Source organism: Mus caroli, unplaced genomic scaffold, assembly GCF_978045245.1.
Source record: "Mus caroli unplaced genomic scaffold, Mus_caroli_1 scaffold_15, whole genome shotgun sequence".
Classification (NCBI taxonomy): domain Eukaryota; kingdom Metazoa; phylum Chordata; class Mammalia; order Rodentia; family Muridae; genus Mus; species Mus caroli.
This window is the reverse complement of record NW_028227270.1, coordinates 50,873,915-50,896,828: the sequence shown is the minus strand read 5'-3', so window position 1 is coordinate 50,896,828 and position 22,914 is coordinate 50,873,915. Positions and strand designations below refer to the sequence as shown.

Sequence of the window (22,914 nt, the reverse complement as noted above, 5' to 3'; positions counted from 1 at the left end):
CTTATCTAGTCTTTGGCATCCTGGACTTGAGATGAGGACTGAGAAGAGGGCTAGCCATTTGAAGGATTCCCTAGAATTATAACCTGTGCTATAATTACGTTTGCTTAAGTTCACATCAAGTCCCCTTGCCCTTGCACACAGAAGACTTCTCTATTGCTCCTACAAGAGTGTACCTCTGGGCATCAGAAGAAATTGCCCCATTTCTAGACTGGAGTTCATTTTTTTCCACACAAGCCCTAACATTCACATAAAAATCCCATGATTTTGTGACATTTATGTCAAGTGTGTGTGTGTGGTGTATGTGTGTGTCCCTGCCTGTGTGTATGTGGTGTGTATGTGTATGAGGCGTGTTTTAGTAATGTGTCTGTGAGAGTGCTAGTGTGTGTGTGTCGTATGTGTGTGTGGTTATTTATACTGCATTTTAGCCTTATAATATGAAGCATGTCTTTGTGTTTCTAGGAGCTTCATATTGTCCTTCAAGCTTCTTAAAATTTTTATAATCTCTCCTTCTGGCATGCTCTCCTCCTCATGCCTGTATTAACCTCTAAACACACTGAGATCCCTGCTGCTTTGTATTCTGAGCCTGATACATAAACATAACAAATGCAGTCTCCTGACCCCATACACAGTTGTTTCTGTTGGTTGTCCTGGGGCATTTTCTTGGGCTTCTCATGTTTTCACATTTGTAGGTATGTGAAGCCATGATCCTTGAAAGTTTGTCTATAACAATCCTTTCTCCCTTTTTCTTTTTGTGGTCTCACATACCCCAGGCAGGCCCTGAATTCCCAGTCTTTCTCCGTGCCCTCTGAGTTGTAGAATTACCAGCCTGTACCACCACCACATCCAGCTGCCGCTGGGCCAAGGATGCCAACCAGTGAGCAGAGCAGCCGCTTGCCCAGCTCCCCAGCTCTTTCCCCACAAGAGCAACCTGTTCCAGCTCCAGCACTCCCTCTGTGGTCACCCCTTCCCTGTCCTTTCTTACCTCTAAGAAACTCCTTTACTTTCTGCCAGTTCACCTGGGCAGGGCACAATTACCATCTGGTACTCAGTGTTGCAGGGAGTCTCGGTGGGAATCCCTCCTCCTCTGCCTGTCAGGCCTGCTGTCAACCATGTTGTTCGTACCACCACATGGCCATGTTAACTGTGCACATTCAGACTCAAGGTAAGAGATGAGGCCCAACCTATTAGCTGAGGAGCCTCTCCACCACCAAGTCTGCTGTGCAGAACAGAGGGGACAGCGTTAGTCCATTTACAGGCCAGTTCTCCATCACAGTGGGAGAAAAAGTGAAGTGTTGACATGATTTCTACGCAATCTGTATTGCAGGATCTGCAAGTGTTAAGATGAATGCAGATGACTATTATTTATCTATCTAGCTATCTCTTTAGCAGTGCTGAGGACATGCCCTGGGCCTTGTGAATGAATGTCAGGCCAATCTCCACCAATGAGTCACGTTGCTAGAAAAGTAAGACTAAATTTAAAAAAATGTATCGTTTCTACAAACTCTTATTATCCACATTCAACTTCAAATAATTCAAACAACAAAAATCTCAACCTTGATTTCTAATTTGAAACTAATCACTGAGAAGAAATAATTATCTCAGATGACTAGACATTGTTATTTAACTATTGCTTGGGATCTTGTGAGTGAATCTTTGATTGACTAAATCTGTGTGAGACTGAGTTAATTTAGAAGCAACGTGCTGACTCACTTCTGAAATTACACAGGGATCCTTCGAGATGAGGTATCATCTATTTTGAGATGGAAGTCATCTTCTGTTGGGGAAGGACACACCTCAGGAGTGGCACACATGGCGGGGTTCTGAGCAGAATGCATCATAAGGGTGATTTCTGTATCGACAGACATTGTCTGTGTCCCGTCTCTCACTCCTCTAACTCATATGCTAGTGATGTTTCACACAGCTGGGCTGTGTGAAGGGACCTAAGACAAGCAAACAGACCATGCTCTGTCTTTATGGAACCAATTTGCTTCCTGTGGTCAGCCCAAATCCACTTACCTGGGCAGAATAAATAGCATCTGTCTCCAGAAGATGGAGGAGCCAGCTGCCAAGCAAGTCAAGCCTCTCCACACCTGTTCGCCTACCCTTGTTCAGTTACCTGAAATGCCCAGATGTGGGCCCTGGAAACACATCTTGCCTTTGGTGAACAGGTTGTGAGGCCCAGAAAGCGAGCTCTGCAGCAAGTGCCTTTTAAGAGACTCTGCTGCCACCAAGTTGTAGTGTGCTCATGCCTCAGGCTCTAGAAGCAGGTGTAATGACAACAACAATCTGCCCTGAGGAAGACAGAGGTGTTGTATTACTTGGTTAAAAGAGAGTTTGTATTCTCTCTCCTGCAGAGAAGTTGAGAGGTTCATTGAACTGCAGCCGGTAGCAACTTCAATAGTTAACAAGGTGTGCTGTGATACTCTGTATGAACTGGAACATTAAAGAAACCCTGGCTCACCCTTACTCACAGTCAACAGACCCAATCCGAAGTGAAGGCAAAGCAAAGCAAGCCAGACTTTCCCGTTCTGGTAGGATACTTGCTAGTTCTGTTGAGATGCCACAATGTCAGACTCTCCCTGTGCAATGGGACAATGACTATTCCTTCAGGACTTTGTATTTTGTCTGAGTGTTAAGGCTCACACAATGTCTTGAATGACAATTAAGACTATTGACAGCCTTGTGAGGCAGCGCATACCCTTAGTCCACTGAGGAGACACAGAAGGAATGAGTAGGAGACCAACCTGGACTACACAGTGACTTCAAGCACAGCCTGGGCTACAGAGTGGGACTATGTCTCAAAAACTATTGTGGTTGACCTGTCTTGCTACATCTTTGCTACATACGAGCATGAGGTCAGAGGCCTGTCTCCAACTCATTCTGCACCTGAACCATCCAAGCCACCTGTCTGTGAGAATTCCAAAGAGGCCACACTGTAACCATGCTTAAAGAGGCATCTAAAGTCTCAATGCTACCTCTGAGGTCCCTCCCTGAATCCTTAGAGGCCTGGTCATATCTGCTTTACTTCTGAAGAAATTCTTCACATTATCTACACCTGGCCGCAGCAGTGAACTCTTTCCTAACATGGGAAAGGCCCTGGGTTTGACCCCCAACACAGCAAACAGATGCATAAGAGATAGGGGAAGGAGGACGACAATGGAGGTGGATTGTCTGAAGGACCTTTTGTTTCCTAATGTGTTCTCAGTGGTGGCCTCCAGACCAAGTTTCAGAGCGCCCCCTGCTGGGAAGTCTAGGTTGCTAAGGCAGATTTTCCACTAAAAAGGCTTGTAGGAACTACCAATAACAATGCAAAACTAAACAAAATAAAAGCCTTGGGTGGCCAGGCACAGGGATCTGTCTTGAGGGTTCTGTCTTCACAAAGTCTTTATATCTCCTTTCTGTGCCAGAGCTCAGCCATACTGTAGAGTTTGAATGAACAGGACACGATGTAGAACTTGTGAAAAACTGAAATACTGCCAGATGGACTGTCTTGTTTGTTTTTTGTTTGCATTTGTTTTTGTTTTCTTGAGTGCCTTTAAAGGAGGTACACTTTTAAAGGGGATATGCATTTAAAGGGGATAGGCTTTTAAGAGGGTGTGCCTTTACAGGGGGTGTGCCTTTACAGGGACGTGCCTTTAAAGGGGGATACACATGTAAAGAGCTGGAGGAAATGTGAAAGAGGGATTGCTTTCTGGATTTTCATCTTGCTTAATTTCCCATGCCTTACCAAGGTTCCTCTTTAAAAGTGAGTTGCCAGATGAAGACTTAGGTTTAGGGGTTGCACTGCAGGTATATCAACTGAGGGAACAGCTGTCAAGTGGAACAAGGCCCACTCAATAGGAAGGAGTCCATCCATGCATGGCTCTGTGCAGCTAGCCAACCCATAGCTGGAGAGGCCATAGAGCTGAGAGGAGATCCACTATTGCTGCTTCCTAAGCCACCAGTCTTCTATCTGTTCTTCATCTGTCCAGGTGAGTGACGCTCTCACTCTTCATTAAGGAAGTAAAGGAGACTCTTAGAGAGGCACACACCAGTTCAAATGCAGAGAATAAGGCACTGTGTGTTGGGGGTGGTGAAGGAGAGGGAGGCTGGAAGTGCTATATAAAATTCTAAAAAAGATAATAAAACTTAAAGTTAGTTACACAAAATCATGGCAAGACCCAGAAAATTTATCTTTCTCATTATCAAACAAGTGTCACAAACAGAGCAATACACTTGAAGTATGACTCTGGACCATGGCTGATGTGATGAGGGTTGAACTCCATTCTCTACAAATGCAGAACGAAAGGGCCAGGAAGGAGGGCTCTATAGGCTTCCTTTGTATTTATGACATGCCTGTTAGGCACATTCTGAGTGGATACTGCTTGCTTAAGCCACACCTCACCATCTCTATTCTGCAGTACACAGCAACCACCTCAGAGGTGGCTCTGCAGCCAGCACTTGCTTCTGCAAACTTGCTTCCTAGCATCTCATAAGGAATGTGTTTGCGTTTCAAAGTACCAGCAGCTGGACCCAATTCTAATTTGAGGGTTTGCTTACTATTTTAATTTTGAAGGTATCCCCATGCATGAGAAAGTGTGGCGTGAGTGTAAACTGTACAATGTTTGGGATAAGTCAGACACAGACTCTGTCATCATCTGTAGTCAGTCACCTGCTGAGCAGCAGCACCCCACAGCCTCTCCTCTCTGCCCATCATCACTTTACTTTCAGCTTATAGAAGCAGCTTTTCTATGCCCCACAGGACATCATGGAACTTGGTTTTTCTGCTAAGTTCACTTAACACAACATCCGGTTTTATCCAGCCACAGCAACATGATTCTTTGAGCATACACCCTATTCTCTCATATGCATATAGTTTCTTAGGTGCACATCAGTTGATCAGCTGGTGGAGGGCTTAGGCTTGTTTGTAGCTCCTGGTCACCGTAAATGGAACTGTGGACCAGGAGGTGCAGGTATCTTTGCAATAGGCTGATTCCATTTTTATTTTTTATTTTTTGGGGGGCCACATTCCCCAGGAATGGTCTCAAGCTTTAGGTTAAGAACATCCTCACCGAAATGTTAATTTCAAGCCACACTCATTACCCTATCATCCGGTTTCACTGGCAATGGACACATATATTGGGATGGAGTGAGACAGCTTCCTGTGACTTTGACCTACATTTTTCTGGCGATTAGTAGTGAACATTTTATCGTGTATCTATCAGACATTCCCACACCTTCTGAGAGACATCTGTTTGGGTGGCTTGCCCATTTTTAATGGGTGTGATAATTAATCTTGATTGTCCACTTGATGGGATTCAGAGTCACCATGGAGACAGATCTCTAGGCGTGTCTATGTGGGATATAGATTAATGAGGTCACCTGAGATGGTAAGACCCACTCTATGTACGGTTGGCACTATTTCCATGAGCTGGGGGCTCAGAATGAATAAGAAGATACGAGCTAATCATATGCATTCAGCAACCTTTGCTTCCTGGTTGTGCATGCAATGTGACCAGATACTTCACCCTCCTGCCACTATGCCTTCCCTACCACAGTGGACTGCGCCCCTTTGGACTGCCGCAGAAATATTCCCCCTCTCCCACGTTGCTTCATATCCAGTGTTTATCTTGGCAACAAGAAAAGAAACTCTTTACTTGAAAGCCCCCTTCTTACTTCCTTGCATGCTCTCCACATTTAGCCTAGATTGATGCACTTATAGGTGATGCCTTCCATTCTGTAGGTCACTTCTTCAGGCTGTGTCATTGCTAAATAGCTGACTTTGATGTGATCCCTATCATAAGTTATTTTGTTTTATTTGCCTATGTTTTTGAGATCTGATAAGAAAAAAAAGAAAACAAGCCAGCAATCTCACCAAAACCCATCTATTCCAGTGTCCTGAAGTGTTTTCTAGTTTTCACTGACTAGCTTGTTTTATGATTTTCCATCTGTTTTATTTTTCTAACTAGTAAACATAAATATTCCATTCCCAACACGACCTGTTGACTTTTCCCCACTGTGTTCTTTCATAACTATGTTGAGCTGGTTTAGATGTGGGAGTCTGACTGCAGATTTCTCTCATGGATCTGTGAGTCTGTTTTCACATTAGTACCATCATGTGTTGACTACCACAGCTTGATAGTGCTTTATGCTAAGGCAGCACAATGCCTTCTGCATTGTTCTTTATGCTCAAGACTGCTTTCCTATTTGGAGGTTTCTATGGCTCTGAACAGAGTTCAGACTAGAGGTTGCACAGTTGTGAAGAATGTCCTGTTTGTTCTAGATTGCAACGGATTTCAGAGATTTTTTACAGTAGTGATTTTTGGACCCTGTGAACACGGGGTAGCCTTTCTATCTGTATGCATCAAAAACTTCTTTTTGGGGTGTTGAGATTTTTCATTTCTTTTGTTGACCTTATTGCCTTTGTGGTGCTGTCCTGATTTGCTTCAGGTATCCTGTGGTCGGCAAAGGCAGTATTACTGAACTTTGAATGCTATTTTCTTTGTTTTGAGATTTGTGCATTCTTTAGTCCTAACACTTTTTTTTTTTTTTTTTTTTTTTTTGTAGATCTCTGTTTACAGTCACATTATGTGCAGTGACAGTGACCTTCCTCTTTTCCAATCTTACTGCTTTTTTCTTCTTTCACCAGTCTGATCCCCTGGTCTAGGACTTCTAGAATGGCAGTGAATGGCAGTATCATTTTCTTGCTCCCATTCGAGAAAGAAAATAGCCAGTCTTTTCTAATTCGATTTAACATCAATTGCTGGCAATGGTAACCACACTTTGTTGACAATGATACGGTCTTCAGCACCCAGCTGGTTCAGTTTCATCTGCAGGGATGTGTGTCTTGAACCTACCCAGAGATCTTCACGGGCTCCATCCTCTATAGAAGTGGTAGGCTGCCCTGTGAGTCCCAGCAGGAATTGGGGAAGGGCTGGGGCTGGCGCAGTGGAGAGGCTGGTAGTAGGAGGAACCGAGGGGTGTATCTCGCCGAGCCTGCTGAAGATCTAAACTCCTCCATGAAGCACCCATAAATGCTGCACCCATGCCACCCAAATGGAATTCTCTGGCCTTTGACTTTGTCTTCAGCTGCACGCAGAAATTACTTACCAGTGGTAAACACACTGATGACAAAGGAGGGGTGGTCAAAGAACATTAAGAAGGAAATGCCTTGATATAAAAATAGCATCTGTTAATACTTTGTTTAGAAAGGCAGGAAAGGGGTAAGTGTCGGACAGGACGCAGTAATGGCTTACAAGTTAGTTCCTTCCTTACTCTAGAAATTCAGCTTCTAGAACTGCCTCATTAAAGCCTTTGCCTCATCTCTGCTGTGAGGTACCCATAAGCGCTATTCACACTTTAACTGCTTCCTATAGGAGCATGTCAGAGCATGTGAGCAGCTCTTTTCTTCTGAATGGCTCAGTCAGGCCAGAGTGCCACACCTGCCCACAGCCAGTAACATGCCTGGACACGTGGGGTTTTGCCCTCAAGTGTTTTATTTTGTGATTATTTTTAACAATCACGAGAGAATTTGACTGAACAGTTAGAAATTATTTGTACCTGTTACTTTGTCACCCACCTGACCCCCATGTACCTTAGACATAATGGGCTCAAGAAGCCAAACTAGTAGCTTAGGAGTAGAAAAGAAGCCAAACTCGTATCTTAGGAGTAGGAAAGTGCTTTCCTGATGAGCAGCCACCTAGTCACCTGGCTCTGCTTACAAGATGGTCTGCAGCACCCTCTGGTGGCCACAATTCAAATCCATCCTCCTTCCACAGTGGCATTTGATGAGTTGCACAGCCCCATCTTTCGTAATGAGGAAAAAACAACAAATGATCACCTTCACTGATGTGACAGCTCCAAGAATATATTGCACCATGACCCTGGAGGTCTCCGGAGGGCCAGCAGGTATGTCCAGTCCATTTGTCTCCACAGTTTCACTTTTCAGTCAGGATGATAAAAGCCTCCATCTGTACTCTGCTGGGTACCAGGATTCATCAGCTTAAAGCTACTTGGCCCGCAGAGAGTCATACAGCACCATGGGTGACTTCTGTCCATGGGGATGGATGGATAGATGGTAGTCTGAGCTGGAACTGGTACTACTGGACTGGAGAATACCACTGTCTGTGGAAACATCCAGATGCTCAACCACTGGACACTCAAGACACAGGAAGCGAGGCCTTTCCCTTCCCCCTTGCTTTGCCACCTCGACAGGCCACCACTCACCAACAGATGCTTCACTGCTTTACCTAGCATGGGGACATTGTGCTTTCTTCCACTCTGTCCCACCTTCCATCTGGGAGGTCCGAGGCGAAGCTCTCTCTAGATGAGGAGACAGATGGGAGGGGAGGGAAGAGGAGGGAAAGGGTGAGGAAGGAAAAATCGGAGGATATGAATACAAATGAGCAAGTCAGCGCTTGCCTCCATCAGCTACTGATCCCCAAATCTCTGCCCTGATCTCTAAAACAATTTTGCTTGGGGGGGGGGGGGCTCTAGGCCACCAACAGTTGAACATCTCGCACCCCCTCTTCCTCCTGTACCTGTTGAGGTCCTATGTCAATTTGCCTTTCTGGGTATGCCCAGAGCATCCTTTACCCTTCAGCAGCCCCACACCTCTGGAGGCTAGGGCTCCACAGTGAGACCTGCAGCCCAGCCTTAAGTGCCCTGCAGGCTGCTGTGGAAGAGGATCCCATGGACAGTCACTTGCATTTGGGCCCCATACCTTTTCACCCTCAGCAGGATGACCTTCACTTTCCAGGAGGAATGCGACTATTCCCTCTTCTTGTTAGATGCTCTTCTTCTGGGTCCTTCCAACTTTACCTCCTCAGAGGACCTAGAACTCATGCTGACGTCTGTGCCCCTTCTCTGTGATTACAGACCCATCACTGCCAGGTTCAGTGGGTGATGACTTAAGAGACTTACCCATTGAGAATATGGCTCTCTCTTAACAGGCTTGTTGAGCACTAGCTCAGAGCATAGGCAGAAGGAGGCACTGAAGAACTTCCAGAGGGGCAACCCACTCACTCATGTTTGTGAAAGCTACTTAAGACACCGATGCAAGTCACCAGAATCATTGTCAGGTGTGACTTTATAGGCAGCAATTATAACTGAATAGCGAAGTCTACACAGAACCATTTGACACTCCACAGTCTGGGAGACATCTTCATCCACACTACAGATGGGACATCAAGCACACATAAAAACAATCACAACAGTGTGTATGGCTTGCTTTTATTTTTTATTATAAAAACACATACAAGAGTTTTAAGAAATGATGAATATAAGACAAATCAGAATCACAGTGAGTTATTAAACCCATTTCTATATACAAATAAAAAAATTCCGAAAGTGGAACATCATCCAATGTGAGACACATCATAGATAGCACTGTCTGTATGCACACACCCCACAGAGCTGTCCCTATGCACACAGCCCACAGGGCTCCGATGCTCCCTCAGACTGGCCATCTCTACACAGCCAAATGGGAGTCTTGCTCTGTCAGTTAATCCTGATAGTAGTTTATGGTTCAGGACATTTACAAATGGGAGGAAACACACTCACATACACTTCCACCAAGTTTTACCTACTATGGTACTACGGTAGCTGTGCACTACGCTGTGGTTAAACTCTGGAGCCATTTTCAGCTACAACAGTGAGAGACTTGCTTAGTTCTTGTTTTAAAAGACAATTTGCTTTTGCCTAGCCATTTACTTGAGCATAAACTCTAAAAATGACTCAGGTACCAAACCATGTTTTTGTATGTTTAAGATCATTATAAAAAATGCCACTCAACCTTTAAAAGCCACTAAAAAGGACACTTTTGCAGCCAAAAAAATAAAAAGGGCTAAGTTCAAGTTTTTGTTGTTTGACCAAGATACAATAATACAATCTATATGTCTGTGACCATACAGTCATAACTGAAATGCATGTGGTATAGGGGGAAATGCAGCTGCCTGCTTCTGTCCTCATCAGACCACGAGGCGCGCTCCTGTGTCATCTGCATCATGCCTTTCTCTGCTGAAAGAAGGCAAGTGCTTTACAGTAGAGCTTGCTAAAGCCCTTCTCTCTGCAGTGATCATGACCTTCCGGTAAGCCTCCTGTCTCAGGGAGCTGACAGCCAGCTCTCAGGGTGCACAGTCTCCTTTGCTTGTACAGCCAGCCGAGCCATCAGCACTCAGAGAGCCAACCTCTTCCAAACAGTTGACAATGGCGGACGGAATAGCGTTGGAAGTTTGTGTTCGCCAAGCTTCTAGAATCTTGGATATCTCTGCTGGATTGCTAGGACTCAAGTCACAAAGGGCATACACAGCTGCAAGCTGTACACCCCATGGGATATCTGAAAAGGATTTTCAAATCAGTTATAATACATCAACAAAGAAAGCATCTGGTAGCATCTAGGCAAGTGGTAGCATCTCCGTGTATGACCTAAGGAAAACCACTCAGACATGGACTACTTGCGGCCACTAATGAGGAAGTCACATTACAAAGAAAAATGTCTCACAACAAAAATGTCCATTCAAGACCTGTCTACAAATGAAAACTAAAAGCTCCCTGCCCCTCTGGGCACTGGCTGTTACCAGTTACATGGGGTTACTTCTCTAACCCCAGGAAGCTGGAAAAACACGAGGATCCTCTAACAACCAACTAACACAAAACTCTCAAACAGCCTCCAGCACAGACATGAAAATCATAATAACTTTAGTCTATTTTTACTAAGTAGTCCATTTATACAAAAGCCTACCATTGTGTCAACTGATACCAGATGAGACTATGATTCTGAGCCAGTGTGACTCCAGACAAGAATAACTCCAGGCCAGTGTGACTCCAGGCCAATTTGAGCCTGGGCCAGTGTGGCTCCAAGCCAGTGTGACTCAAGATCAGTGTGGCTTTGGGTTAGTGTGACTCTAGGCCAGCATGGATCTAGGCCAGTGACTCTAGGCCAGTGTGACTTCAGGCTAATATAGCTCCAAATCAGTATAACTGCAGGTCAGTTTGGCTCCAGATCAGTTTGACTCTAGGCCAGTGTGGCTTCAGGCCAGTGTGGTACTAGGCCAGTGAGACTCCAGACCAGTGTGGCTGTAGATCAGCGTGACTCCAGACCGGTATGGCTCCAGATCAGTTTAACTCCAGGTCAGTTTGGCTCCAGACCAGTGTAACTCCAGGCCAGTGTGACTCCAGGCCAGTGTAGATCTAGGCAAGTGTGGCTCTAGGCCAGGATGGCTTATAGGCCAGTGTGATTCTTGCTTAGCGTTTCTCTAGACCAGTGTGGCTTAGCGTTTCTAAGCCAGTGTGGCTCCAGGGCAGTATGACTCTAAACCCGTATAACTCCAGACCAGCATGGCTCCAGGGCAGTGTGACTCTAGACCAGTATAACTCCAGACCAGCACGGCTCCAGGGCAGTGTGACTCTAGGCCACTGTGGCTCTAGACCAGTGTGGCTCTAGGCCAGTTTGACTCTAGACCAGTGTGGCTCTAGGCCAGTGTGACTCCAGACCAGCATGGCTCCAGGGCAGTGTGACTCTAGACCAGTATAACTCCAGACCAGCATGGCTCCAGGGCAGTGTGACTCTAGGCCACTTTGACTCTAGAGCAGTGTGGCTCTAGGCCAGTTTGACTCTAGACCAGTGTGGCTCTAGGCCAGTGTGACTCCAGACCAGCATGGCTCCAGGCCATTGTGACAGATGTAGTTTAATCAGAGTGCCATTATCATTATGTTGGCAAAAAGTTTACTTTTTAAAATCTAATTCATTAATTATAACTTAATGTAATTCACTGATTTTAAATGTTTCAGGAGCTAAAGTTCATTAGTAGCCATGTCTCTCCATCTTCTATGAGCAAGGCAGGGATAAACAAGGCAAATTAGAATTTCAGGTTGTGTCCCTCATCCAAATGCATATCCACGTATCACAGATTGGATTAATCTCCAACCATGACATTCATTTATGACCCATATATGCCTTACATGCATAGCAAAGGTAATCTAATATAACAAACTAATATGTTCATGTTATTTAGCAGATTCATGATAGGAATTTTATGGCTCTGGTATTTTGTCAGTGTTTAAAAAAGTTTTAGATTTTCATTTTCCACCAAGGGCAGCTCTGGAAGGTTCCCCTCCTCAAGTAGGAAGCAAAGGCCAGAGAAATCCATGTGTCTAAATGTTAGTTCTAATTGAGAATTTAGAAGATTTTCTTCCCTGATACCGAAGAATCAAGAAAAGCATACATATGGCTCCCTCCAGAGTCAGTATTCAACGAGACATGAATGAGGCATTCACAGCCTTAAGCAGGTTTCCAGACTGCAGCACTCAGGCCGCAGCAACAGGGTTGACAGGCACTGCAGGCTCCTTACTGTTCCCTCTGGCATTTAGTGTATGAAATGAGGACAGTGCCTTTCCACCTCCAGGGAGCTAGGAGGCATGTACTAATATACACGGCTTTTAGGTTACACCCATGACAGCACCACAGTCCAGGCTGCACATGTTAGTGAGACAACTTACCAGCTATGACCCTGGCTACCTTTTATGTCAAGTAGCATCCAAATTGTCATCAAGAGCACTTTCCTATGGAAGCAATGAACACTGCCTTAGCAGCAGGACAGTGTCTATAGAGAAAGTGCTTACAGCTGCTACTCATGTGCCTGGCACATCAGGCCTGCCACCCAGAACTGAAGACAAAGACCTGCGGCTGGGAGTAGCCCAGTGCCATCAGGTGTCTAAGCTGTCAATTTGTATATCTAGTACAAAGCTGTTTACATTATTCATTTACTGCTCAATATTCAAAAGAGACACCAGACTCATCATTCAAAGAGTTACTCTGAGTTAAGCTTTACCCACAAAAATAAGACATTAAATTATATGCCATGAAATCCATAATGGTTAACACAAGGGCCCACTCTGCTACAGGATCCTCCCCTCTGGCTGCTGTGCAGGTTTTCTCTGAGGATACAGCGCAGGAGGCAGCCTCATGGGCAGTTTTTCAATTGTAGTTTCCTCCTCTCAGATGACTGCAGTTTGTGTCAAGTTGACACAGAACTAGCTAGCACACTATCTACCTAAGAAGGCAGCAGGCATTTTGTGCTCATACATGCATGGATGAGAGGTGGTAAGCCATTCTCAGGATGCTTCCTGAATGACAAAGCACCAGTCCAGGAGCAGAGTTCCCTTTTTTGAGGAAGTACTGCTCATCAGGGCAACTGACCCTTGAAGAAACAACACACCACAAAAGGTCAAAAGCACATGATTTTAAGTTGGAAGGACTGGCTCATGTCCTCAGGACATGCAGGGAGAACAGTTCAAAGGTAATGAAAGCCACAGTCTTACCTTCATCCTGAGCATGTTGTATGAACATACCAATAACCGAGCTGATATTCTTCACAGCAGTTGGAAACCCCTCCTTCAAACCCAACTGGCCTAATCGACCTGAAGTAACAAAACACAGCAAAGCAGAGTTCAATAAATGCTGGCTAATATTTCCTGGAAACTGTAATTCATGTCTTATTTTGTTAATTTTTTTCCATTTCCCACCATACATGGTATAGTTTAAGCCTGAAGACCTGTAGTGCAGTGTGGGCCACCACTCACTGAGACAGCTGAGGCCACAGGGCTCATAGCACAAATCGATGCACCCTGCCACTCAGGGTGCTGCTCACCACCTAGTACCCATGCACAAGCACAAACACCTGCTTGCTGCCTTCTTACAATGTCAACTTGATATAGGCTAAAGTCACTAAGAAGAAGGAACTGCAATTGAGAAAATGCCTCCATAAGATCAGGCTATAGGCAAGCCCATAAGGCATTTTTTTAATTAATGATTGCTGTGGGAGGGCCTAGTTCATTATGGGTGGTGCCATCCACGGATTGGTGGTCCTGGGTTCTCTAAGAAAGCAGGCTGAGCAAGCCAGTAAGCGGCACTCCTCCAGAGTCTCCACATCAGTTCCTACCTCCAGGTTCTGTCCTGACTTCCTTTGATGATGATCTGCGATGTGAAACCATGAGCAAATAAATCCTTTCCTTCCCAAGTCACTTTGGTCACAGTGTTTCATCACTAACTAAATGATGAGACCCTAACTAAGACAGACAGCAATGCAGAAATGGAACTTAAGTAGTAGTCACCACAGGCAAAATATAACATAGGTAAATTTACCAGGTGAACAGAGAAAGCCTGTGGCCTTACCAACAGACTATGGTGACAGAGCAGCAGCCGCAGAAGGAAGCATGGGGCTTACTGTACACTCTGAGGGAGGGTCACAGTACAAAGGCAGCACCAGATGAACCACAGCATCTTCTCACGGGGTAAAGGAGGCGCTTCTGCCTGGCTAGTGCTAATGCCTGACGAACAAGGCACAGCTCTCTCAGTTTTCATCCATCCTGGACTGTGGTGCACACGTGTGACATGGAGGTCACAAGAGTGCACACCAAACTCACAGCACACCGAGCACAGGGGGTTGTGAGAGTACACCCAGACTGAACTGAGCTCAACACCTTGCACCAGACTCCCTACTTAGGAGCTCTCCAGTACTGAAGTATGAGCTGGTGCGTGTACTGTGTTGTGTATACTGGTGACATTTGGAAGATGTGCATAATCAACTATTCCCCAGGTGAACACTGCAGATCACAAAACTGAGAGTGAGCAAACGAGTTCTTCACCATGAAAGCTAGACTAGTGGACTGCAGCTTTCACAAGTAACAAAAGAACTAATTTAACAGGTGCCACAGCAAGACTCCATTTCAAGAAGAACAAGGTGGACTATCTACAGATTTTCAAAATGGTTCCTGAAACGCTCTTCACTTTCATTGATTATATTCTGCACTCATACACGCATGCTAGCTGATCCTTAGTTTGCTAGCACAGGCTCTCTGGACTGCCTTCTTCCTGCTCCAAGACAGGAACAGCCTCTGACCAAGGAACTCAGCTCAACAGTCTGAGACACCTCCTCAGACTGTATGGGACCCCACACCTATGCCTCTAGCCTTGACGTGGCTCTCGTGAACACCGAGACTTTGGCCAACTCATTAGGTAACATGATTCCATGCACGTTTTGACTTAATTCTCATGAAGGTACATACCCACTCAGACTCAAGTTTTTGTCTTCGATGTCTTATACATGTTCTAAGCACAGCATCATTAATTAGTGTGTGCAGTTCACAAGGAAGAAGGAGGGAATTTGTAGATACAGTGACAATCAGCAAGGATGTTGTATTTCCCACTACACACTTACAAGGTTTATTCATATAGCATATACTCAAATGCCAACATTGTCTCCACAGTATTATTGCCTTTGAGTTCAGTGAAACCCAAACGGCCCTTTGAAGAAATCAGCTTTTTGAAGAAAATAACTTATAGGAAGATATTCAATTTGTGGCTCCTGGGGATTAATCAGAACCCTCTTTAGCGGCTAGTGCCTCTGCCCACTTATCTCACTGGCCCACAATGACATTCTAGACACTGAATAACTTGTGAACCTGTCTGTGTATGTGTCAACACCACACCTAGAATGCCACAAACAGCCAGAGTACTGAGGTAAGAAAGCAGAACGGGAAAAGTAGGGTTGGTGCTGTCACGCAGACTTACCAATCAGTCTCAGCACAGACGCGACAATGACATCAGGGGTGTACGCGATGTTCGAATGTCCTTTTCTGTATTTGATCCACTTATCCATCACAGGCCATAGCTCCTTACTAGAAAATAGCATGACAAGATACATGTCCATCCCCATGCAGACAGTACTAGTGTGTGCCCACCCCCATGCAGACAGTATGAGGTGCGTGCGTCTGCACTGCTCCTATAATCTGGCTTTGCTTTCCAGCTCCCTCAGCCCCTTCTGTTTACAGATGTAGATGACATGGTGAAAGAATAGTACTTTCACTACCACTGAAAGGATCCTGGCAAAGCACTCTGACAGGTGCCAGCTCTAGCCCCTCCTGCCACTGAGAAAGAGTAGCCCTGTCTCCCTGAGCTCACAGGGGAAATCCACTCAAATCCTGCATCCATGCAGATGAGGCACTAGATAGAAGCTCTGTCATTTCCTTATGCAGGACTCACTCAGAGGGGCATGCTTCTCCATGTCTATGTGCAAGGAGCTCCTCACAGACAAGCACCTTGACACAGACCTCATTCTAGAAATGCACCTAGTCTCAGGTCTCAAGTGTGAGATCCAGGTGTCTGTCATTCCTGGAATCAGGAAAGTAGGAAGGACAAGACTCTCACGCACAAATAGCTTGACTCTCACAGGAACCTTCAAGCATTTCAAAGACACAAGTCACCAGCCATGTGGTAAGTGGTTTAATATCATATCTCGTCTTAAACCAGGCTTTCTCAGCCAGAGTTCAAAAGTAATTTCTTTATCCAAGGGTCAGTTTTCTCCACTCTCTTATGGGATGGTGTATGGTAGGTGGCAGAAGCACAGAGAAGCAGAGAAAGCTTAACTAATTAAATCCAATGGCTGTCTGCAACAACAGGCTCCACCCTCTCCAATGCAGAGCAGCTCAATGGTAGGTAATCTGCACACATCTGTCCCTCTGGGTCTGACTTGCCAGTGCATGAAGGTGACAAGTGCAGCACTTGGTTAGCTTGGACTTGCTGAGCTGCCTTGTGTCAGAGGACAGACGGGAACAGAAGGCCCTCATGCTCCCATTATTCTATTGGGAAGACATCAACAGGGCCATGAAAAGCAGTCAGCAGCATGCAGAAAAACAGAGCTGAAGCCTTTAATAGCGACTTGGACATTTTCAGGGTACTTTTGTTAGCTCTTACAAAAATGAAGTTATTTGTACTTCAAACTCCTTGGTAAGATAGAAGGACTAGTCAGTCCACACTCTAGTGTTAGCAGGTTACCTTCCCTTAACCACCTTCCCTAGAGCAGCAAACTTACTCACCTTATGATGTTGTCATGCGTCCAGATCCACCTCTGGTGGCAGCAGAGGAGATCAATGGCAAATATGTATTCCCATATGTTTGCACTTAGGTCTTCGCCAAACTCCTCACTTGACTGAAATTCTGTTTTGGGGCACAGCTGTATGGTCAAAAGCAGCTTAGAAACTACGATTCCAACATCTATAGGAGCATTCTAGAAAAGAAAAAAAAAACCACATTTTTAAAAAGTAACATCTGGACTGCCATTTACCCTATGAGTAACTTTGAACTAGAGCCTGAGTTTGAACTAGAAACTGTAGAAACAAAAGTATTGGAGCCACAATCAGCACCAGAGAAAGAGCAGAGCTGCAATCTAGATAGAAGCACAAACTGCATTTGGTACAAGGAACCAGGGATTAAGGTTATAAAATGTAGTTACAATATAACAATAGAATAACCCTTAAAATTCTATAAATTCTGCCTTCTGCAAATGTTGATCAATCTGCCAGAGAATAATTCCCAGCTTCCTTCACTTTTGAGAACATTCCAGGCTTTGTGTTCCCATCTATGCCAGTGGTTTAGGCACTTCTCTTCCCTGCCAAGCAGTAAGTCACATGGACACACTGACTGATGGGCAGCTCACCTCGACAGAGTACACACTAGACTGTACCTAGTTCTGCTTCTAGGAACATTCATATAGGCCTGTCTTTCTTTCTTTCTTTCTTTCTTTCTTTCTTTCTTTCTTTCTTTCTTTCTTTCTTTCTTTCTCTTTCTTTTTGGATGAAAAGCTCCTTTCCCTTGAGAAAGACCCAAGGCAGGGCTGCTTTCTTTTCTTTTCTTTTTTCTTTTCTTTCTTTCTTTCTTTCTCTTTCTTTCTCTCTCTCTCTTTCTCTTTCTCTCTCTCTCTCTCTCTCTCTCTCTCTCTCTCTCTCTCTCTCTCTCTCTTTCTTTCTTTCTTTTTGGATGAAAAGCTCCTTTCCCTTGAGAAAGACCCAAGGCAGGGCTGCAGAGGATTGTGTGCAACTCCCACAAGGCTGAGTTACTCAACATCCCATCAGCACTGCAGGAAAGTCCTAGAGCAAACACAGGCTCAGAGCAACAGAAGAAAGCCTGAACTTGGAAGTCTGCATAAGCTACTGACAGATTCTCAGGTTCCCACAAACGAGTACATCTTCGTGGAGAAGTCAGTAACTTTGTAAGCTGAGAAGATGCAGAAACAAATTCAAACACATCGAGCGGCTCCTTGGGAAGGGACTGAGCGTGCGAGAGTCTGCAGGAATACTGGTTTTGCAAGACACTGGGATTCCCAGTCTAGGCTGAGGTTACTGAACTGTAAGTATCCTCGATCAGCATGATGAATTAAATGTGTAGGAGAGAGACTGCACTGAGGTTAAGAGCTCAAGAAGACTCTACTTGTTACATCTGAAGGTGCAGTTTGAAGTGCTTCTGAGGTATGCACTATTTATCATCACTTAAAACATTGATAACTAAATGGAGTTTATAAAGTCTGCTTGTTTAGGAGATACAATCTATTGTATGTGCTCTAGCATGACACTAATCAATGGGCAATGGACTGCCTACTTTTTACCTATTACCCAATTTATGAATGGAACAAGACTCAGAGCATTACAGTTCCACATCAGGAGCATTTGATATTAAAGTCCACACACATATTTCAAACTTGGGGGAAGAAAAAACAAACAAACCAAAGACCAAAAGGCAACCCAACTCTGAATCTCAAACTTCCAGCCCGAAGCATTTTGTATTAAGGGATGCTACCTCAGGGTCAGGGCAGTTGGGATAAAGCTAAAGACACTGTAGGCCCAGCAAGTGGTGTGCCAATTTCCACTATCACAGACAGGCAAAGGAAACGACTGAGTAGAGTCCAGGACACCATCTCCCAAGCTGTGTCACATGCACATGGATTTTGTTTGTTTGAGACAAGGTTTCTCTATGTAATGTGGCTGTCTTGGGACTGCTAATGTGGACCAGGCTGTCGTTGAACTTAGATTCACCTGCCTCTGCCTCCAAGCGCTGGGATTAAAGGTGTGGGGCCCCAGGCCCAACCAGGGCTATATCTAAGGAGGTGATTACAAACGTGTGTTCCTTTCCTTCTCAAAGTCAAATACAGATTATCTTAAAGAATACTTTAAAAGGAGATCACAATGGTAAACACAGTTTATGTGTATATAAGCCACATAAACTATAAGCATTTTCTAAAACATTTGAGGATTACATGCTCATAAAAACCAGAAAAGAACAAGATAAATGTAAACTCCACAGCAACTTCAGCATCTACTTTCATGGTTTACTAATGTCAACTAGATTCTTATTAGGTGAAATCTATGACCAAGCAAGTGTCAATCTGAATAATATTTTAATAAACCATTGATTAAAGAAAAAATACAGTAAAAGATAAAAGTAAAAAGAACAAACCGAACAACTTCTCACCTAAGGACCTTTTGCAAAATCAATGAATTTACAATCCCTTTCTCTGTGGATTACAGAGCAACAGATTTCATCGGTCATAAATTAGTGTTATCAGATGAACATCATACATTTTGGAGGTCTGCAATACTTCCTGGGATGTCGTGAATACTCAATGAATAAAATGCATAAACTTAAGATAATATGACGTGCTGTGAAGTATAGCTCTACAATGCCTAAGAACAAGCTGGTGAGATGGGTCAGTAGGGAAAGGTTCTTGCCACTAAGTCTGATGAACTGAGTTTGATTTCCAGAACCATGGGTGGGAGGAGAGAACAGACCCAATGGTTGTTCTCTGATGTCCACACGTTCAGTGAGCACATATGCATGTATAGGCACAGCATAATAAATAATAAGCAAGCAAATAAATACATATCACTTTTTAGAAATGTTGAAGAACTAAGACAAAAGGAAATACAACACAAAGCTGCATAATAACACCTATGCTCATCCTACAAGTACAGCAGAAAAGAAACAAACAAACAAACAAACAAACAAACCCAAAAGTGCACCTTTTCCCAGCTCAGGAAAGCTCTCAAGCAGTTCAGAACTTCTCCTCTGGCGCGCTGCCTGGCAACCAGCTGCATCGCTTCACTAATGGCTGACTGGGAGAGAAATACTTCACGCCACATGTTGGCAATGAACAGAGTCAACTTCTCAGATTCTGGAAAGTCTGTAAGAAAGAGGGATGAAAAGAGCCTTTACGTCTGTCCCACCGAGGCAACTGATCTAAGATGAGGCAGCGATTTTACTTCACAGGGGCCTACAAGGCACGAGTGGGCAGCCAACAGGGCTCTGATCTTCAATGTTTCACAACCTGTTTTCCCTCCATCTTTAGTCCCTTTTTAATTTGTCTTTTGTTTTGAGACAGGTCTCATTCTGTAGTCTCGACCTCCTGCCTCAATCTCCCAAATCCTGAGATTGTAAGAGTGAGCTACCATGTCTGGCTTGGCACAGTGTTAGATTTTAAACTTTGTATAAAGGTAGAAAACACAGAATGAACAGGTGGTATCAAAGGGATCCATCAAAGATTAGGAAGTTAAAACATCTTGCTTCTAAATTTCTTCAGGCTCGGAATTTTCCCATTTGCTACACATTATGACAAGACAATTCAATTCATTTCTATAGAGACATTACCACTTGTTAAGTAGCTGAACTATACTTTTACAAGTGGGTTATTTGGATAGTCTGAGGCAGGACTTGGAAGTTCTATGTGTCAGGTAAGGAATGTGGATCAGACCTAGGAGTGGGCATGTGGGAGCGCTAAGACAGGACAAACCCTCACAGCAACTGCACTGGAAAACTGTTTTTGTTTATAATATTAAGACACATTACAAACTGAGAAATTCCCATCAGACTCCACATGCAGAGAGCACCAAGGATACATCTCAGAAGTTAGGTTGACTATGTCCAAGAAGGAGAGAGTACATGATACCTAGATTACACTAAAACCATCATATCTACTAGATTTGTAGTGACAGCAAACAGATTTGGGGTTCTCCCTCTGGGGATGAGGCACTCACTAAGTTATTGTTTGCCAAGTTACTGTGTTCTAAACCTTTGTCCTATCTGCACTGAACGCATACCCGTTTAGAACTCTGTTACACTCTTACTGTGATTAACAGGGTGTGCAGGTCAGAGTTCAAGCTTCATGCACTATTGCTGTGTATACCTGTTCTGATGCCTGCTTCCTGCCGTGGCACTTCTACATGCCCCACACGGCGCATGGCACAAAGTCAACAGGAGACTGTGAGACAGGAAATGATTAAGGACATCTATGAAGCCCTCTAAGAAAAGGCATGCAGTCTGAGTAAGTTCATGACTGAGCTACAACAAGAAATGCAGCAGATGTGGCTGAATCACGCTCCCCTGCTGCCTGGCTTTGTGCTCCTACATTACCAGTCTCCAGCCCTTTCATGGTCACACAGCATGCACCCCATGATGGGATACTGAGCAGATCAGTAAGCAGCAGCAGTGTGGCTGACTGATACAGATGCCCTGATGCAGCACTGTGCTGCGTTCCTGTCTGTCCCTGTTTATGAATACTCATGACTTGACCGCCCTGCTCCTCTACCTCCTCCTCATCAGTGAGGGACAACGTCCACTTCACAGTCACTGCCATTTAGCCAAAGGCACAGCAATATGGACAGCCACCGTACAAGGATCCCCACAGTGTGCAACACAGGAATAGAGAAAATACACAGTGGGCAAGAAGAAACAATCTATACAAATGCTTGTGCCAATGTAAGTCTAAACAATCTATACAAACCCAAGTACATGCGCCCATGTCAGTAAGTCTAAGTAAAGTATGTTGAAAACTAGTATGGCTATGTAGTTACTTAATCTTTATGATAGTTCAAAACTTGTTTTTAAGACAGGATCTCCAAGACTATGCTAGCTTCAAACTCATGAGACTTTATATTCAACCAGCTGAACGAGAGAGAAGCAAGTGTACGGTGGGCCTGCAGCAGTGGGTGCTCACACAGCAGTGCTGCATCCTCAGCACACACACACCTTCCTTCAGAAGGCTGTAACAGAACAAGCGAGCTCTTTCCAAGTCTCCAAGTTGCCGGCAAATGCCCACATACACTCTGCACAGTGCATGGATGTAACTGTGGTCCAGAGACGTCTTCTGAATCTTTAGCTCTGAGAGAATAGAGCGAAGTAAGTATTCTCCTAAATGCTAGATTGGGAAAAAGACAAAACAATTATTAGTGATACAAGAACCAATCTTAAATTGGTATTTATCAGACAAATCAAGTTTTTACAGCACCAGAAGGTGGGTCACAGTAACGGTAACAACTTGCCTAGCATGCTAGCAGAGGGGAGAGAACTCCCTATGACTAACCTCTTGAGATCAAACTATAGATACCACAGCAAGTCTGCAAATCCACCTACTTGCCTATTAGGACATGGTCACCATTCAGATAAATTCTCTATTGTTCTTTCTAAGAATCGACGTGTGCAAATACCTGCGTACATACGTTAAGCTCAGGCTAATTGTATCTCCATTTTTATTTATTCTATTGTCCAAATTAGGTGTTATTTCCCTTTCCCTGAAAGAGAATTGTATCATTGAAAATATGACAGCTATTCAGTGTCTCAAAGACACTTCAGTCTCTTAGGCTTTCTGAGAGGCAGCAATCCAGGACAGTCACTCCACAAGGACATCCTGGATGTAGCACTGGACACAGAAGGGGGAGTTGGCAGGCACTGCAGTTACGTGGCAAGGAGCTGAGTGATGCCTAGCACACACAGCCAGAGTCCTCAGGAGCTACACAGCTAGTCTGTACAATGACCAGACACTGAATGAACCATTACTCAAAAAATGAAAGGCTACCATGTACTGGAAATGTGGCAAGCTGAAGGAAGTGTACTTTAAACTTTAAATGCCAGCAGCACCTCCTGGAAATGTGCAAATTTGTTCTGACAGTTTCCTCATAGTGCTGTGCATCAAGCCTCCACTGTCTTTCTGCATTTCTAATCTACAGATGCAGGTTAGAAATACACAGGCTTCAATTCTGAGAGGGGTCTAATCTTCAGTGTCATCTGCACTAGCCAGTCCCTGCTAGACACTCATGCTTAACACATCCAGA

At 44.4% G+C, this 22,914-nt stretch overlaps 1 protein-coding gene across 6 annotated transcripts in view; it reads right to left on the bottom strand.

Annotated features, from left to right (window-relative positions):
• Positions 1-3,563: 3,563 nt before the first annotated feature.
• The window catches only part of Ice1 (interactor of little elongation complex ELL subunit 1), a 55,332-nt gene continuing 35,981 nt past the window's right edge, over positions 3,564-22,914 (bottom strand). The window contains exons 14-21 of one of the 6 annotated variants that reach the window (XR_015045402.1): positions 21,833-22,001; positions 19,819-19,991; positions 16,855-17,045; positions 15,551-15,657; positions 13,300-13,398; positions 8,206-8,301; positions 7,820-8,103; positions 3,974-4,109 (exon numbers count right to left, since the gene is read on the bottom strand). Coding sequence is in view for 4 of the 6 variants with exons in the window: in XM_085830968.1 (XP_085687094.1) it covers positions 10,104-10,315; positions 13,300-13,398; positions 15,551-15,657; positions 16,855-17,045; positions 19,819-19,991; positions 21,833-22,001 (951 nt within the window). In the remaining 2 variants the exon portion in view is untranslated. Of the gene's footprint in view, positions 4,110-7,819; positions 8,302-8,502; positions 12,541-13,299; positions 13,399-15,550; positions 15,658-16,854; positions 17,046-19,818; positions 19,992-21,832; positions 22,002-22,914 lie in introns of those variants that run through there. The other 5 variants (XM_085830969.1, XR_015045401.1, XM_085830970.1 and 2 more) reach the window with 5 other exon arrangements.